Raw genomic sequence first — 18156 nt, 5'->3', positions numbered from 1 at the left:
TTGACCTGAGCAGAGATTGCTTGTGCCTGGCTATGCCTGTTCATTTAGTCATGTTCATTACCAGCACATTTATCATTCATTGCACACAAATCTGAGATCAGTATCTCATAGCTGACATAAGTCCCCTATGAGTTGACATTGCTCAAGATGTCAGTAGCCCCCATCTCGCAGCCTAGAAGGCTTTATGACCATGACATAGTTGTTAATGGATTTTTGCTGCTCGTGAATCCACACATGTGTAATGAAAATGCTATTCCATGTGGTGGGGGCTTCCATTTTCAATTTCTGCAGTGGCAATGTTTTACTAACCTGGAGTTTATGTACGTAACCTGTTCAGGGCTGTGTACTACAGAATGGACTCCTATAGGAATGTGAGGAATAATGAAAGGTTGAAATACATTTATTTTACCGTCGACATTGCAACTTCAGTGATTCAGAAAGAGGGCCAGTTAGCCGGCATTACCAAATTTACAATACACCAATCTTTATTTTCTCAGCAAACAAATGCAAAAATAAACAAGGTTTCTGTGAAGGCTATAGCTGTGGTGATAATCAAAAACAAGATAAGATATATGAGTTTATTTGACATATGCATATTATTTATGCCAGTTTATTTGGTCATAGGATGGCCTTCATGTCATTAGATATTGCACATCCTTCATTAATTGCTCATTGTACAATATCTTCTGTTTATTGTTTATATATTACTTCTCCAATTCTATTTGGAGTAATTAAGTATTGGTCATGTGCCATCAGGAGTTTGTGTGTTTTTTTTCAATAAATACATCAACTTTATAAATTAAATGTACAAATCTCTATAGAGAAGTGACAAGTGTTCGTTGTTGTAGAACTGCAAGTCTCAGCGGTGCCGTTGTCAAAGTCTGCAATAGAGCATCTCAATTATGGTTTTCTTCAAACTTCATTGTTGCTTGTTTATCACTCTGAGAAGACTTCCGTAGGTCTATCACATTTCATCAGACTTTCTCTGTTTACCGTGTTCCAAACTTTAATGATCTCCCAAAATTATTTTATGGAGTTAAGCATATCATCAGTACTGTTGGCATTTCTCCTGTCTGTCTAGCTTTTTCTTCCATGTCCAACCTTGTCCATTCACACATACTCTTTTTGGTCCCTCTAAAATGTGAACTTTTCCATGTAGAATCTTCTCTGGCACCTGGGTTGACTTTTATTTATATGTGAACAAAAGTGTACCATCTGCAGAATTTATGTGGGCAAACTGGAGACAAAAGGTGATAATGATATAATAACTAACTCCTATGTGTTTTGTTCTTCATAGCTCCTGAATCATGAAGGGGATTATCCTCTGGATGATCACACTCATTGTGAGTGTAGCAGCTGCCCAGCTTTGCCCCAAAAGATGCTTGTGCCAGAACCTTGCCCCATCCCTGGCAATCCTGTGTGCCAAAACTGGACTCCTCTTTGTACCCTCCGTAATAGACCGGAGGACAGTGGAGCTGAGACTGACTGATAACTTTATCACAGTGATTCGGAGAAAAGACTTCACCAACATGACCCGATTACTTCACCTCACACTATCTAGAAACACCATCAGCCATATCACACCTTACACCTTTGCCGATCTCCGTGGGTTACGGGCTTTACACCTGGACAACAACCGTATACTTTCCATGGGAGACGAGCAGCTCCGTGGCCTGCAAAACTTGAGACATCTTATCCTCAGCAACAACCAACTCAGCAACATCTCTCCAGGATCTTTCCAGGATTTTGTGAATACTTTAGAAGATCTGGACCTTTCTTACAACAATCTGGCTCAGATTCCTTGGCAGACCATCTCGAAATTGACCAATGTAAATTCTCTGAGCCTTGATCACAACCTTATTGACTTTGTGCCCGGAGGTGTCTTCACTAACCTTCACAAACTGGCCAGACTGGACATGACTTCAAACAAGCTGAAGACTATTCCTCCAGATCCTTTATTCCTACGCATACCAGTCTATGCTAAGTCCAAAGGGTCACCCCTCTCGTCTCTTGTGCTGGGGTTTGGGGGAAATCCTCTGCACTGTAATTGTGAGCTGTTATGGCTCAGGCGGTTGACTAGGGAGGATGACCTGGAAACCTGTGCATCGCCCTCTAATCTTCTAGGGAAATATTTCTGGAGTATAGCGGAAGAAGAATTCATGTGCGAACCTCCTGTTGTCACACACTACTCACCTCACAATTCCGTCATGGAAGGAGAGGCAGTGGTCCTGAAATGTAAAGCTGTTGGTGACCCTGAGCCTTCCATTCACTGGGTGTCACCAGAGGGTAAAGTTGTTTCAAATTCCTCCCGGGCCGTCTCCTACGAAAATGGAACCCTTGAGATTGCCATCACTACCATCAGAGACAGCGGCTTGTTTACTTGCATTGCCTCAAATACTGCTGGAGACGCCACAGCATCGGTAGGGTTGACAGTGAGCCCCCTTCCTCACCCTGCCAATGCCAGTCAAAGGGGGCTGAGACCAGATAAGGGGCCTTCAGACATCCTCACACAAGCTAAGCCTGGAGCTTCCAATAATGACTCTATGAGCCACCCAGAGCGCAAGGTGATAACTGCAGAGCTGAGCCACTCTTCAGCTCTTATACAATGGTTTCTAGACAGGAACATACCTGGGATTCGGATGTACCAGGTTCAGTACAACAGCTCCACCGATGACAGTCTAATTTACAGGTGGGTTGCACAAGACCAAAGCTAATTTACATACCTACTATTATATATTGTGTTTGCCCAGAATGCTATAACATATACATATTACAGACTTAAAGTGGTTGTCCACCTTCAGATACCTTTCATTTATTATCTTGTATGTGTCCTCTTGCAACTTGTACATTGGATAAAGCTTTGTGTCGTATATCAGGACAGTGGGAACAAGTCTGCTTGAAGACATAAAGACATGGCTGAAAAGCATATGGACGGTAGAAAGCAAAAGCTATGTACTTAGTAATAGTTTCAGGAGGGCATGTATAAGCAAATAAATCAAAATCATCTGGGGGTGAAAAACCCTTTAATCCTCCAATGCTGAATTTCTATCAGATGTGCAGCAACTTAGCACATACGCCACTCAAACCCAGTCCTCAAGTGCAACCAACAGGTCATGTTTTCAGGATTTCTGTCTGTAGACTCAGGTGGGATAATTACTGACAGCATAATGACACAGTATAAGCACCAGTGGCGGAACTATCATGGGTGTAGAGGGTGCGGCCCCGACAGGAACTGGAGGTGAGTGCCGCCCAGCAATGTTGAGTCGCCGTTTCAGTCCAAGGCCCTGACGATCCCGCACCCTCCCAGATGCCCCGCTCTGCTCTCCGTTTCCTAACTGGTTCTTGCTAGAGCGGCATTGCACTGGCCTGTCCCTGACCTTCTCCTTGCAATGTCTCCTTCCTTCATGCAGTGTTTGTTGCATTTAATATCTCATGCACTTGCTGAACTTCTTGCAGATACACAACAACCAAACACAGTAAATAATATGTCAAGTAGTAACACACACTTGACCTTCTAATGAGAAATCCAAGCATCGGCCCAGCTACACAACAATTGTTACCCTCTCCTGACAGCTACACATAATAACTTACACACTTGATTCACTCCTCGAACTAAACAAATATATAGAGACTACGCACTCCCCTTTGAACTCCCAGCATCTACATCAGTGGCAGAATATAATAGGGGTCAGGGGAACACATTTAACTACTCAAACAAGTGGTGCAATGATTACTTTGACAAGATAATAAAGTGAGGTTAGAGTGAGGGTCTTGCTGTATATTTCAATGAAATGTGAGAGTTGCTCATTGCTGTTTACTGAAAAATATTTCAAGGTTGAGACTTGCTGTCTAATAATTATTATCATTATTATTATTATTATCTTTTATGTATAATGCAAAATCCATAACACATTATTTAATACACGAAAAACCAAAATAATACATAGACCACACATAGTCATTAAACAAATCACACACAGATAATTGGTAATGCAGATCAAGTTATTTACGGGAGAGCGAGAGTGATGTCCAGCTTGGGATCAAGAAAACAGGGCTAGAGAAGCAGCCTAGAAATACAGAGGGTGATGCAGTAGTAGAAGGAGAACATGAAGAGAAAGAGGGCCCAGCTCACATCCTAACGAGAAGGAGAAGACACAATTAGGGGGGTACCGAGTGGGGGAGTGGATGTGATAGCCAAGGCAAAGGAGATAGGAGGGGGGATGATAGGGTTGAATAAAGAAATGAGTTTTCGGGCAATGCTTGAAGCCCTGGAGAGTAGAGGCCACACTGAAAGGGTATGGGAGATTGTTCAGTAGATAAGGAGCAGCCCTGGTGAAGTGAAGAACAGGTAATCAGTGTGATAGCGAGGTGGCGGTCAATGGCAGAGTGGAGGGGATAGCAAGGATTCTATGTAGAGATGTGGTTGGAGATGTATGAGGGGGAGGATTGCTTGAGAGCTTTGCAGGTGAGGGTGAGGAGTTTACATTTAATTATGTAGGCCACATGGAGCCAATGTAGCAACTGGCAGAGAGGGACAGCTGAGGCAGAGCAGTGGGGGAAAAACAAGTCTGGCAGCAAAATTAAGGATAAATTGGAGGGGTAAGGAGGGAGTTGGGAAGACCAGAAAGAAAATTACAGTAATCAAGGCTAGAGATTATGTTGCAGTAAAAAAGAGTTGGTGGCTTCCATGCCGAGGAAAGGCTGAATCTTGGACATGTTCCAGAGGTAGAGATGGCAGAAATTGGAGAGGGACTCAATGTGAGGTTTGAAGGAAATGGAGGAGTTGAGGATCAACCCTAGGCAATGGACTTGAGGGATAGAAAAGATACTATACTAAAGGTCACACAGTGCTCCTGTGCTCTGGCAGTTCCCAAAAAAAATAGTTACACATCGGCAGGACACCGTCACCTGGCTGAACTCCACACAGCTAAAAAGACAACAAACACTGACACTACAGTCAACGGCTGAGCTCCACAAAGGTACACAGACATCAAACACCGGCACTGCTGTCACCTGGCTAAACTCCACACAGCTGCACAGGCACTAAACACCAACACTACTGTCACCTGGCTGACCTCCACAAAGCTACACAGACACCAAACACCGACACTACTGTCACCTGGCTGATCTCCACAAAGCTACACAGACACCAAACACCGACACTACTGTCACCTGGCTGATCTCCACAAAGCTACACAGACACCAAACACCGACACTACTGTCACCTGGCTGATCTCCACAAAGCTACACAGACACCAAACACCGACACTACTGTCACCTGGCTGATCTCCACAAAGCTACACAGACACCAAACACCGACACTACTGTCACCTGGCTGATCTCCACAAAGCTACACAGACACCAAACACCGACACTACTGTCAGCTGGCTGATCTCCACAAAGCTACACAGACACCAAACACCGACACTACTGTAACCTGGTTGATCTCCACAAAGCTACACAGACACCAAACACCGACACTACTGTCACCTGGCTGACCTCCAAACAGCTTAACAGACACCAAACACCAACACTACTGTCATCTGGCTGATCTCCACAAAGCTACACAGACACCAAACACCGACACTACTGTCATCTGGCTGAACTCCACAAAGCTACACAGACACCAAACACCGACACTACTGTCACCTGGCTGATCTCCACAAAGCTACACAGACACCAAACACCGACACTACTGTCACCTGGCTGATCTCCACAAAGCTACACAGACACCAAACACCGACACTACTGTCACCTGGCTGAACTCCAAACAGCTTAACAGACACCAAACACCAACACTACTGTCATCTGGCTGATCTCCACAAAGCTACACAGACACCAAACACTAACACTACTGTCATCTGGCTGAAATCCAAATAGTTACACAGACACCAACCGTCAGCAAGCCCAATATCTCAATGTCTGCCAGAACTTGCTGGCATTTGTAGTTCCACAATAGTATTTCATCTATGTTTCATTTCTCACTATGACCCTGACACCCACAGGCTCAGGGGTGTCAGGAAGAACTCCAATACTTTTTAGTATTTGGCCAGTTGTCCCTATTGGTGGTGGGCCCCATTTTCCCAGGGACTTAAACCTTGTACTGACTAGGCTGGGGCTGGTGTCACTTCAGCAGAGAGAGACTTCAGATCCAACTGTTGTAGTGCTACCAGCCAAACATAGCAAAGCTTAGTGCTGATGGTAACCAACCCAGGCAGTATAACACAGGTGCTGCTCACTCATTTGCGGTCCACAGTCTCCAACAGTTACATAGCCTGTGAGCATAAACAAAAGCTTATTTTGTCTGACAACTGTAGTCATATGCCTTAATACTGATCTGAGAAGGTTATGCACACGTGTAACCACAGTATAACTACAGTATTTCTAATTTAACTGAAACTTGCATGAAATCTTTTTATCTTTGTGGATTTTTACTTGGATGCTTAGAGCAAACAGACTGCTGGCGAATGACATTGTGGTGTGTGAAGGTTTATTGATATGTCAAAACCTGTTCAAAGACAATGGATAGAACCACAAGTCGGAACAGGATACAACTCTGCCTCTTTGCAGTTTATGAAGTGCTTAAGATCACCGGAAAGGGTCTTCAGAACCTCAGTCAGATTAAGTAAATTATCATACAGTCCTGCGGCTCACAAGGAAATAATGAACCAGTTTGGCATGTCATTTTTTTAACTTGTCCATCTATGAAAATAACATTAATGCATAGACGAGACCATTGGTTGAAGTGGAAATTTAGAAGTAGTGGAATGGAAAATTGAAGTGAATGGAATGTGATAGTGATACAATGAAGTGAGTAGGAGAAGTGGCCATATGGCGTACCACCGTATACACCCCTACTTCCACCACTGTCTATGATAGCTTCTAAACTGTATGTGTTGCTTGATATGTTTTTTCCATTGGACATGTGTTGTTTATTCATTTCATCATATTTTTCCAAGACAGTTTGTTCTGTTTCTACTCATGACGCCTGGTAGATCTTTCTCATCCTGGATGGGATTGTGTTCTCTCCTCGCACAGTCCTGGAGAGGATTCATTCAGTAAATTATCCAAAGTTTATTATACTATTGTTGTTTTAAAAAGGAACTGTTAGGTCCCCAAGTTTTAATACCCATCATTTAATTAACCCATAACTCCATCTGTTAATAGAGTGGATTATTAGGTCCGGACTTGCCTAATCCCTGGTCTTCTTCAGACCTTGCTATCTTGGTGACAAGAGGACTGGGTGCATGTGCATTAATTTAAACAGATACCTCCTGTGTTGTCTTAATCTAACACAAGGTAGTTAGATCTAAGAGTAGGGTGGGATATAGGAACCGCTCCTTACCTAAATATCTCCAGGTATTGCCCATCTCTGGAAATCCCCCGTAAGTGTCTCCTGTATGAATTCACTTTTCCCTCTGCCTTGCGGATTCACTGCGGTAAATCCCTAGTATTAGCTCAGCATTCGTTGGCTTCATCCTGCTGTGTTGATCCTGTGTCTTCTGCCTTGGTCATAATCCTTCTCTCTTGGTCCTGGATCTTCTGTCTTTGTCCTTTGCTTTCAGTTATCACCCCCACCATTTAGTCTGCTTATCTTCGTAGTCTTTAGTCTCTGACCTGTCTTGTCTTGCTCACTGTGGTCTCTCCAGTGTCTATTCTATATCCTGTCCCCTTCAACCTCCCATATGCCCGCTCTGTCCTATTTTTATGAATAACTTCTCTTTCTTCCTTTTCTTTTGCCCATGTTGGAGCTAACGGAGTAACCGTTTAAGTTGGTGTGATCTGCTCTGGTAATATACGTGTCTACATGACCTGAATGTGGAAGTTGGCCCCTTAGACGCCATGCCTGGTCACAACTGTGATGACCGCAATCCTTAATGCCAGTGGCACTGATTCCTGTCCACTTTGGTGCATTGAATGGCATTAGACATTAAGATAATATTGGTGCCCCACTGCCACCAAATTGCAAAATACGAAGGGCACTCTGTACCTAATGCTACAGTACAATACATAATGCTGAAGATAACTCTCCGACACAAATACATACAATATGATCTAAACTCATCACACAACTACCCACCAGGGCCACCATCAGGGGGAATACGACCAGTACTGTTGTGAGGGGCCCGGAGAGAGAATAGGGGGCCCGGACAGACATCTCTGTCTGTCCAGGCTCCCTGGACTGTCTGGGCCCCTCAGTCTGACTGACCGTGCCGCCCTTCCTTTCCTCGATGCTGAAGCTCTGCCTCCAGGGACTTATAGGCTGGGAGTGCAGCGCGCAGGGTATCAGTGACCGGGAGCTGCAGCATCGCAGAGGAGAAGGTAAGATTATTAGATATTCATTTTATAGGACAGTGCCGGATAGAAGAGGGAACATTAACTGTGCCGGGGGGGGGGGGGTTACATTAACTGTGGGGGTGGGAACATTAACTGTGATTGGGCTGGGAAAGAGGGGGACTTTAACTGTGCCTGGGGGGAGGGGGACATTAACTGTGATTGGGGGAGAGAGAGGGGGACATTAACTGTGATTGGGGGGGACATTTTCTTTAGGTGGAGGGGAACCTTTTCTGTGATGAGGGAGTGGGGGGAATGTACTGTGATGAGGGATAGGGGGTATATGTATGGCAAAGAGGGAGGGGGAACCATGTATGGGGAGGGGGACCCTGCCAGATTATTTGGTACTAGGCCCCACAGTTTCTGATGGCAGCCCTGCTACCCGCCACCAATAACACCCACCGCACACAGTAATGCCACATACATAACACCTACTTTGTTTACAGGATTTTCAACCACACTGCCTGCCGTTCTGGTGGCTCTCAGAAATCTCATATCTGTCTGTACCATACCAGCCTTCCTTATTTCTTGCCTGTTCACTTCTTACCTACCCACATCCATTGTAGAATGAAGGCATCACTGCTGGGCCCCTAGTGCCTGATAGCAGATGTTACCCCTATCCAGCACATACCTAATAAAGCCTCGGCCCCTAGGAACATGGTATTGGGGCCCTCTACATATCACCATAAATTCATACCCAGCACAATGCCAGTACCATCCCCAGTCAGCAGTCAATAAATGAGAGAACTAACAGCATTGACAGAAATCTGGCACATTATTCTGACTTATATATACACTCATGTTTCCTCATTGTTTTCCTAATCATATAACTGCCTGGTAAAGTCATTTTGAAGCCATACTTAAGGCGCATGTTTCCTCTGGGACAGTACCTCCTGTGCTGTGGAACTACTATGGCTAAAGTTATGCCCTTCTTCCTACTTTTATGGCACTAAATACCCACACACAGGCGTGCAGCACGGCATTGCCAAGCCCCATAGTGAAGTTTGGGGGAGAACCCGGTGATGCTGTTTCAACCACCCGAGCCCCCACTCTGCTCTTTTGGGCATGTGTCAGAGAATAGAGAATGGACAGCTATTGCCAGGCCACCTCACCTGCAAGCCACTTAACATACACCCCCCTTCCCCCTCCATGTCTGTAGTTACTAAAAGGAACCTACCAATTGAGATTTTGGTGGGGAAGTCCTGATTTCGGGGGACTGTCTCACAGGGTTAGCACATTTGTCCTGGAAGTTGGGAGGTATCATCATCATCATCATCAACATTTATTTATATAGCACCAGCAAATTCCGTAGCGCTTTACAATTGGGAACAAACATTGATAAAACAATACTTGGTAATACATACAGACAGAGAGGTAAGAGAACCCTGCTCGCAAGCTTATAATCTATAGGACAATGGGAGTTAGAAACACAAGGGCATGTGCTACATCATATTGCACAATGGACCAGCCAGACTGCAAAGATAAAAGTATTGAGTGGGCTGTGTGTGTTGCAATGTTGGTCAGAGGGTTGTTGTCTTGCGTTAGCTGTGTAGAGGATGGTAATAGGGTACCCTATAGAAATTAAGATGGTGGTTGAGGAATATCATAAGCTTGTCTGAAGAGGTGGGTTTTCAGTGAACGCTTGAAGGTTTGAAGACTAGAGGAAAGTCTTATTGTGTATAGGAGGGAATTCCACAAAGTGGGTGCAGCCCGGAAAAAATCCTGTAACCGAGAATGGGAGGATGTGATGAGAGTGGAGGAGAGACGTAGATCTTGTGCAGAACGGAGGTGTCGAGTAGGAAGATATTTTGAGATAAGTGAGGAAATGTATGTCGGTGCAATTTTGTTGATGGCCTTGTATGTAAGTAGAAAAATTTTATATTGGATTCGTTGATATACAAGCAGCCAATGTAGAGACTGACAGAGTGGCTCAGCAGAGGAATAACGGTTAGTAAGGAAAATCAATCTAAGCGCTGCGTGCAAAATAGATTGTAGGGGTTCAAGTCTGAGTTTGGGAAGACCAGTAAGGAGGGAATTGCAATAGTCGATGCGGGAGATGATAAGTGCATGAATTAATGTTTTTGCAGTGTCCTGTGTGAGATATGTACGTATTCTGGAAATGTTCTTTAGATGTATGTAACATGATTTAGATATAGAGTTGATGTGGGGAATAAATGATAGTTGTGAATCAAGGATTACACCTAGGCAACGAACTTGCGGGGTGGGATTTATGGTCATGTTATCAACAGAAATAGAAATGTCAGGCAGTTCGCTTCTGTTTTTGGATGGGAATATTATTAATTCAGTTTTTGAAAGATTGAGTTTGAGTTGGCGAGAAGACATCCAAGATGAAATGGCAGAAAGACAGTCAGTAACGCAAGACAACACAGATGGTGAAAGATCAGGAGAGGATAGATAAGTTTGTGTATCATCCGCATAGAGATGATACTGAAATCCAAAGGAGCTTATTAGTTTTCCAAGAGAAGTGGTGTAGATAGAGAATAAAAGAGGACCTAGGACTGAGCCTTGTGGTACTCCAACTGATAAAGGAAGTGGAGCAGGTATGCCCCCTTTCATCATGGTAAGCAGGTGCCATTCACTCTAGAGGCAAATTGAAGGGTGATTTTAGTGGATGGGAGGAGTGTTGGGAGTACCCTGGTGTTTTTATACGTGCTGGGCACGCCCCCAGGAGATCGGGCCAGGTCTATTGTGAATTGACCACACCCATAACATAAGGTGGCCCTGCTTGCTTTCAGGTGCACCTAACCTATTAGACTTATAGGGGCTTATTTATTAAGCCTTAAACCATACGGAAACTACATGGTACATTTATGTATCTGGCTATTTAGCAAAATCCTAAATCCTAAATATCCAGAGATATCTCCTGAGTTTGGTTAACTATAGCAGAATAGCACAGTCCCTATCTCAATGGGGACTATTTATCAAACTCCAAAAAGCTCAGTTTTTTTTAGGCCTTGACCACGGTTGCATCTGAAGATGGCGTGAGCTGTTCCAGCCTATGGAGAAAGCATTGCAGGAGAGGGATCTCTGGATCCCTCCCCTACAGACTTAGTGCTCCTCCCCCCTCTCTCCTTACACTAATTGTTTTCTACGCATGCGCAGTCTGATGGCTGATGTCAGGGCATAGGTCAGAACCTCTAAGTAAAGTGATAGCGTTTGTGATCAGCTTACCATAGTCTCTTCACCGGGACAGGCCGCTATCTGAGTTGCCGTCCCGTCTTAACAATAATTGATAAATTGCTATGTTAATTCACTTCTTATTACTGTGATAAGAAATGGTAATTAGAGGGGAGAAAATGCGAAGAGTCATAAATAGACACCATAGTCTAAACCATTTTAAAAAGGGGATCATCCACCCTCGATGAGAGAGGTCTTCATTACTTTAATACTAAGTAGAGATCTCACTTATATCACATTGTGTTTCTCACATAGGGAATCCCCTGATAAATGTGATATGACCTAGTAGCAGGCCTGGCGCTCCCATTAGGCAAGGTTAGGCACTTGCCTAGGGCGCCGGGCTCTGGAGGGCGCCTGGAGAACTGGAAATTAATTTTAAAACTGTGCGGTGACCGCTGACCATACCTGTCACGGCCGACGCACAGCATGCAGATGCACGGGGGAGGGGGGAGAGGCTATTGCTCACCACCGCCGCCTCTCTGCTCCGTCTCCTCCCCTCCACTTACTAGTGTCAGTGAGTGGAGGGGAGGAGACGGAGCAGAGAGGCGGCGGTGGTGAGACAAGGTAAGGAGAGACGGGGTGAGGGGGAAGGAGGGAGGAGGGCGCCAATTTTGCCTAGAGCGCCATGGACCCTAGCACCGGCCCTGCCTAGTAGTCGCCGCTGTTTCCTCTTACTGCTGTTTACATTCTATTGTGTTTTTTTATCTTTATTTTTGGCTCTTGTCAAAATCGGGAATGTTAAAAAGCAAACAATCTTGCAACAACAGTACATATGATGGTAATAGAAAAATAAGATCTATAATCAAAGTCAGGGCTTGAAATAACATTAATTCGGGGGAATTCAGTTGTAAAACAATTTGATTATTTTTTTTTAACAGAAGTAATGCTCATTTTTGCTTGCGCCCCATAGAGGTGCCGTAGTGGTAGATGTTTCCTGTAGTAGCGGTAAAAATAAATGCGCATCCGTAATGCTCTGAGGTACATCGCCGATTGAATCTGTCCCACTAAATCAAACAAAGACAACCAAATTAGCATTAAATCAAAACACTTTGACAGAGAGAATAATTGACCAGGTAGAAAAATAAATATACCCAGTGTGTAATAGAAAATACAAGAGTTCAATAACTAAATACATGAAAAAACACCAATAAGTATATATATATATATATACACATATGTACACATTCTATAAAAGAAACACTCCTACAGGCAAAGGGTGAAGGAACAATTTATTGCAACATACACAATAACAAAGCCATACCCATGTTAAGTCGATATCTCAAACAAAACTAATGATGGCAACATCCAAGAGACCCCGGCACTAACATGTGTTCAATATAGATATGTTGTTCCTTATGTGGCTTCATGGTGTTCTCAGGAAAGGAATTCTATATAAAAGTGAAGGCTCACCATACATTCACACCACATACCAGACCTCCATATTCACTTACGGGCACACTCATGATGACAAGCCTACATTAATCACTGCCAAATGCAGTATATATATTGACAATTTCAAATGAGTTTTCCTATAGTTTAGATTTTCCTCCTCATTGGCATCTTCAATATTAACTTTATCCTCTTCATGCAGGATGATTCCCCCAAGTAACCGAAGCTTCTTGGTCAATGACTTGGCCCCCGGACGTGAGTACGACCTCTGTGTCCTGGCTGTCTATGATGATGGGATGACCTCACTGACTGCCACACGGGTGGTGGGATGTGTCAAGTTCAACACAAAGGAGGAGAGTGGACAGTGCCGGCCGCTCCACACCCAGTTCCTAGGGGGCACTATGATTATCATCATTGGAGGAATCATCGTAGCTTCCGTGCTAGTGTTCATCATCATTCTAATGATCCGATACAAAGTGTACAGTGGGCAAGAGGAAGGGGACAAAGCCAGGGTCAGTAATGTATATTCTCAAACAAATGGGCAACAAGGCATGGCCTGTGCCAATTCCTGTGTCAAGTTGACTGGGGCTCCAGAGGAACTTCCGTTAACCACAGATTTCACCATGGAAGAAGAGGCGTCACCAGGCACAAAGCCAGAACAGGATGCATGCCAGCTGAGAAGCGGGATGCCTAAGCAGGGTAAGTGAGAACCAGATAATATGATAGGGAATATTCATGCTAAACTTAAAGGATAACTCAACCCAGTGCTAAATAGGATCAAATTGTTGAGATAATGAAACACTTTTTTATTTACCATGCTTGCTTAGTTTTGTGACATTTGCTAGGGCCCCAATACTTTGTACCCCCTACTCGGTGCCCCTGTATACAAGTAGTGGTAAAGAAGTGAAGGTTTTGCTTCATTGTGTCTTATGAAACTAGGCAACTGCCCAGTTTAAAAATGTGAGACCAACATTCACAGGTCACTAATAATAGTTTTTTGTGCTTAACAGCTTTAAAAAACTCTGCAGAGAAGAGGCAGTCTTGTGAGTGGACCGACATCAACATCTGATGGAGCCTCTGCCAAGGTATGACGGATAGGCTGATATTCTGGTGACTGATGAGAGCAAAGTGATTCTTCGTGAAAAGTACAAGTCAATAGGAAAATATTTAAAGCTTCCAGGGCACTAAGTTCCCTTATTCAGTGATAACCAAGATACTAAAAAAATGAGCATTCATTTCTAACTTATTGATAAGCTTCTCCCTTTCCCAATGGTAACGCAGGTGGAGGCCCTTCCCTGGGACTCCCAGTACTAATAGCTCCCTGTTGGCCAGAATTTGTAACAAACTATAACCCCTGGAAGATCCACAGCTACAAAAGATAACCAGCTTATGGGCTGATGGCTAAAATGCGCTTCCATTTTGGAGTTGGATGTCATTTCCCACCATGTGTCAGATGCCCCTGTCTTCTGACATTCATTGACCATTACAAAGTCTAACAAGAGCGGCCACCACTAGGTATTCAGAACATCATGAATTGAGGAAATGTCTGAAGTCCCAGAAGGGAGCCCCACCCATTTGCGAGTGGGTGGGACGAGCCTTTCATAAGTGTCAAAGGCTTTTATTGACAATTGCATTAAGTTTATGCAGCAACTTCGTCCCATTGAGAATTGTGGTCAATCCTCAAGAGGCGAGCGGACAAACAAAAACCCACAAATTCTGACAAACTCCGAGCATTGATCAGACAAGAATGGGCGGCCATCAGTCAGTATGTGGCCCAGAAGTTGATTGACAGCATGCCAGGGCGAAATGCAGAGGTCTTCAAAAAGAAGGGTCAACACTGCAAATAGTGACTCTTTATATAAACTTAATATTATTGTCAGTAAAAGCCTTTGACACTTATTAAATGCTTGTAATTTTAATTCAGTATACCATAGCAACATCTGACAAAAAGGTCTAAAAACACTGAAGCACCAAACTTTGTGAAAACCAATATTTGTGTCATTCTCAAAACTTTTGGCCATGACTGTAGAAGGGGCGAAATGCATCCCACAAATTGTAAAGAACAAGACTTGATCTCCTCTAGCTCGAAATGCCTTCTTGTTCCTCTGTTCATCAATGCACTTTGAAGGTAATTTATGCGCAAATTGAGATTTTGTGCTTTTGTATTTTAAGCCCACTGCTTTTTTTTTTGAATCTTATTTTTTTTTAATTCTTAATTTCTTATTTAAATCTGTCCTCAAATGTAACTAATTCACTTTGTTCTGCTTCCCCTTCTCATTAGCAAAAACAAAAACCTTGTAGCACTTCAAGGAGCTTAAAAACCACAGCAACTCAACAGCCTGCAGAATAAGCTTTCTGACCTTTTTTAGGTCCCAATAGGAAACTGTCCTAAACATCTGATAGGATGTCTGTAATGGAGTAAGGAAGTTATACTTTACTAGATAACAGAGCTGCAGAGGAATATCAGGTTAACACTGAACGATGTACTTTATATTCATGGATCATATCTTAAAATTTCAATTTTGGAATTTAATGGTCCTTTAAGCTGGCACTATAAAGAGTGAGCCCTGTATTTGTAAATCTTAAAAATGTCTTTTCAGATTGGATCAATTTATACTTTGTTTATAAATAAATTGCTGCTTTTCATCCCATGCCCGATTATCATTATACTATCTTATGGCACCAACATATGCCATGGAACTGCTTAGTCACAGTGAAAAAAATTAACAATACAGGGACATTAGAGTTAGGAACAGAACAAAATAGGGAGCAAATTTGCCCTTTGGCAAAACCATGTTGCACTGCAGGATGGGGGACAAATACAGGGACAAATGTAAATTGTGCAGACAGATTTAGAGCTCAGAGGGGATTGTCCTAGCTCAACTCTAAATTCTGTTATAAAAATAAAGTTGATTCGTGCATAAGCAGCCAATATATTCTTTACAGCGGTAGAGGCAGAGAATGTAGGAGATCAGGACGAGCGCTGTCCGAGTATAGCACTTAAATCATTAGTGTGGCTGCTATATTATATGACGTCGTGACCGTCTATTAGCATTACTAAACTGACATTTCCATTTGGACTGCAGCAGGAAAAAAAGAAATTTGGTTTCTAAAGTGGAAGAGATGTTTGCATTTATATAAATTGAACTGAATTTGTGTTTTGCATTTGTGTTTGTATTTAATTATATTTAATATTTTTATTTTATGGAAAGTGCGACTTTGCATTTATTTATAACACGGTCCAGATATCATTCCCTGTTGCGCATATGACACTTCATTACACTGTAAATGATAAATAGGGTAATGCCACTTTTGCTTGCACTACTAAGACTGTCAAGCCACATTTCTATGCTATGTCTGTGCTATCATGGAGCATAAGTATCCACAAATGTTTCTCCTGACGTAAAGCTGGTGCCTATGCTAGTGTTGTAGAACGGTACGCATTTTGAGATGTTTTCCACTGCACAAATGCATGTAAATGTACTCTTTCATGCATCGTCACCATCATCACCATTTATTTATATAGCGCCACTAATTCCGCAGCGCTGTACAGAGAACTCACTGACATCAGTCCCTGCCTCATTGGAGCTTGCAGTCTAAATTCCCAAACATACACACACAGACTAGGGTCAATTTAATAGCATCCAATTAACCTACCAGTAGGTTTTTGGAGTGTGGGAGGAAACTGGAGCACCCGGAAGAAACCCACGCAAACACAGGGAGAACATACAATCTCCACACAGATAAGGCCATGGTCGGGAATTGAACTCATGACCCCAGTGCTGTGAGGCAGAAGTGCTAACCACTGAGCCACCGTGCTGCCCATAATGTTCATGTGGACTCCTTAGATTTAAGGAGTGTTTTGGGGAAGGATAATAACATTCAGTGGTCTATTAGGGATCTGTGTGAAAATAATAATTTGTTTTTGCTGCTAGTTTAATTTACATTTAAGTGGAAATTTCGCTGACTCTATTATAATTACAAAGCATAAGAAACATTCCACGCTTTGTACAATCAGAAAGAAGTAGCTCCGTCTAAGTGCCTTTTACTTACTAGTGTCCTACATCCCTGCCCCAGGCGTCTACTCAACTTGAGATGCGTAACTTGTGTGCGAGAGAATCTAATCTCAAATCCATCGTAAAAATGACTACTTGACGAGGACGAGAGCAGTTTGATTTCTAGACCAGAGAACAGGGCACCAAGGGATGGGCTTTCCTGATTCTTAAATGAGCATGTCATAAATTATTTATTGCTACACTGATTTATTTAGTGTTTGTGCTTGCTATTACAAGGATGAAGAGATGGTTAGACGCGGAGAGCCGGAAGCCACCTCGGCTATCAGACGGTTAAAAGCTGATTCATCGTGAGAGGTTTTAACACGGCTGTTTCTTGACCCTCTCATCTGCAGTCGGATCGCTGTTACAGACTTGTTTCCATGGAAATGAGCTGGATAAAGTTTCTGATCCCCTCCTTTTTTTCCATTCTCATAAACATGATCACCCCCCTTCTCTATCCACCCAAAACAAAAGAACTCTCCTCTTTGAACCACCTTGGACAATGGTCTTGATTCCATTTCTAATTTCCACTAGACCTGCAAATGTTTTCTAGTTTTTTATATATATTTTGTAATCCACCCAGATATTTTGTAATAAAATCTCTCTCCGGAAGAGGCTGAAGTCGTGAATTTCTGTACACCCACAACTAGGTCACATCAGAAGGTATGAGCGGTGCTTTGTCTGTCAGTTCACAAAGAGAAACCTTCTACAATAGTCTGTTTACCAAGGACACATATCAGTCTGGAGGTGCCTGGTGTGGGAGTAGTAAATTCGTGAAACAACGGCACAATAGCACCTAGTTTGGTTCACACATGAAATACCCCAGTGATATAATACCCAGCGGAGGATGATAAAGGTATGTGGGTAAAGTGATGTATTACATTGTCAGGAATGTGCAGTCTCTGTACTGTGCTTTAGGGCTACAGAATCTGCAAACAATATCTAGAATAACATGTAAAACAGTATTTCAAACTCCTCGTGTGCAGTCACTGACTCTTCCACACTACATTGAGTGCCGAATGCACTGGGGGCATCTCTAAATCATCTCCACTTCTGACTACCCCCGACGTTAATTTATTCTTATTTCACCCATCTTCAACTCTACACCAAGGGGTAAATGTATGAATCTCCGGATTCTTCATCTCCGGCGTGTTCAGCCTCTTCAGCGCTTAAATTTAAA

The 18156-nt window shown here is 43.1% G+C and overlaps 1 protein-coding gene across 2 annotated transcripts in view; it reads left to right on the top strand.

The window, feature by feature from the left end:
- Positions 1–17588, top strand: part of LOC142102148 (leucine-rich repeat and fibronectin type III domain-containing protein 1-like protein) — a 28066-nt gene extending 10478 nt beyond the window's left edge. The window contains exons 2-5 of one of the 2 annotated variants that reach the window (XM_075186803.1): positions 1298–2689; positions 13124–13620; positions 13932–13998; positions 17180–17588. In XM_075186803.1, the coding sequence (XP_075042904.1) occupies positions 1308–2689; positions 13124–13620; positions 13932–13990 (1938 nt within the window). In that variant the 5' untranslated portion in view covers positions 1298–1307 and the 3' untranslated portion in view covers positions 13991–13998; positions 17180–17588. Of the gene's footprint in view, positions 1–1297; positions 2690–13123; positions 13621–13931; positions 14007–17179 lie in introns of both variants that reach the window. The other variant, XM_075186802.1, reaches the window with a different exon arrangement.
- The last annotated feature ends 568 nt before the right edge of the window (positions 17589–18156 follow it).

This window comes from Mixophyes fleayi, chromosome 9, assembly GCF_038048845.1.
Source record: "Mixophyes fleayi isolate aMixFle1 chromosome 9, aMixFle1.hap1, whole genome shotgun sequence".
Lineage (NCBI taxonomy): Eukaryota > Metazoa > Chordata > Amphibia > Anura > Limnodynastidae > Mixophyes > Mixophyes fleayi.
This window is presented reverse-complemented; position numbering and strand designations above follow the sequence as displayed.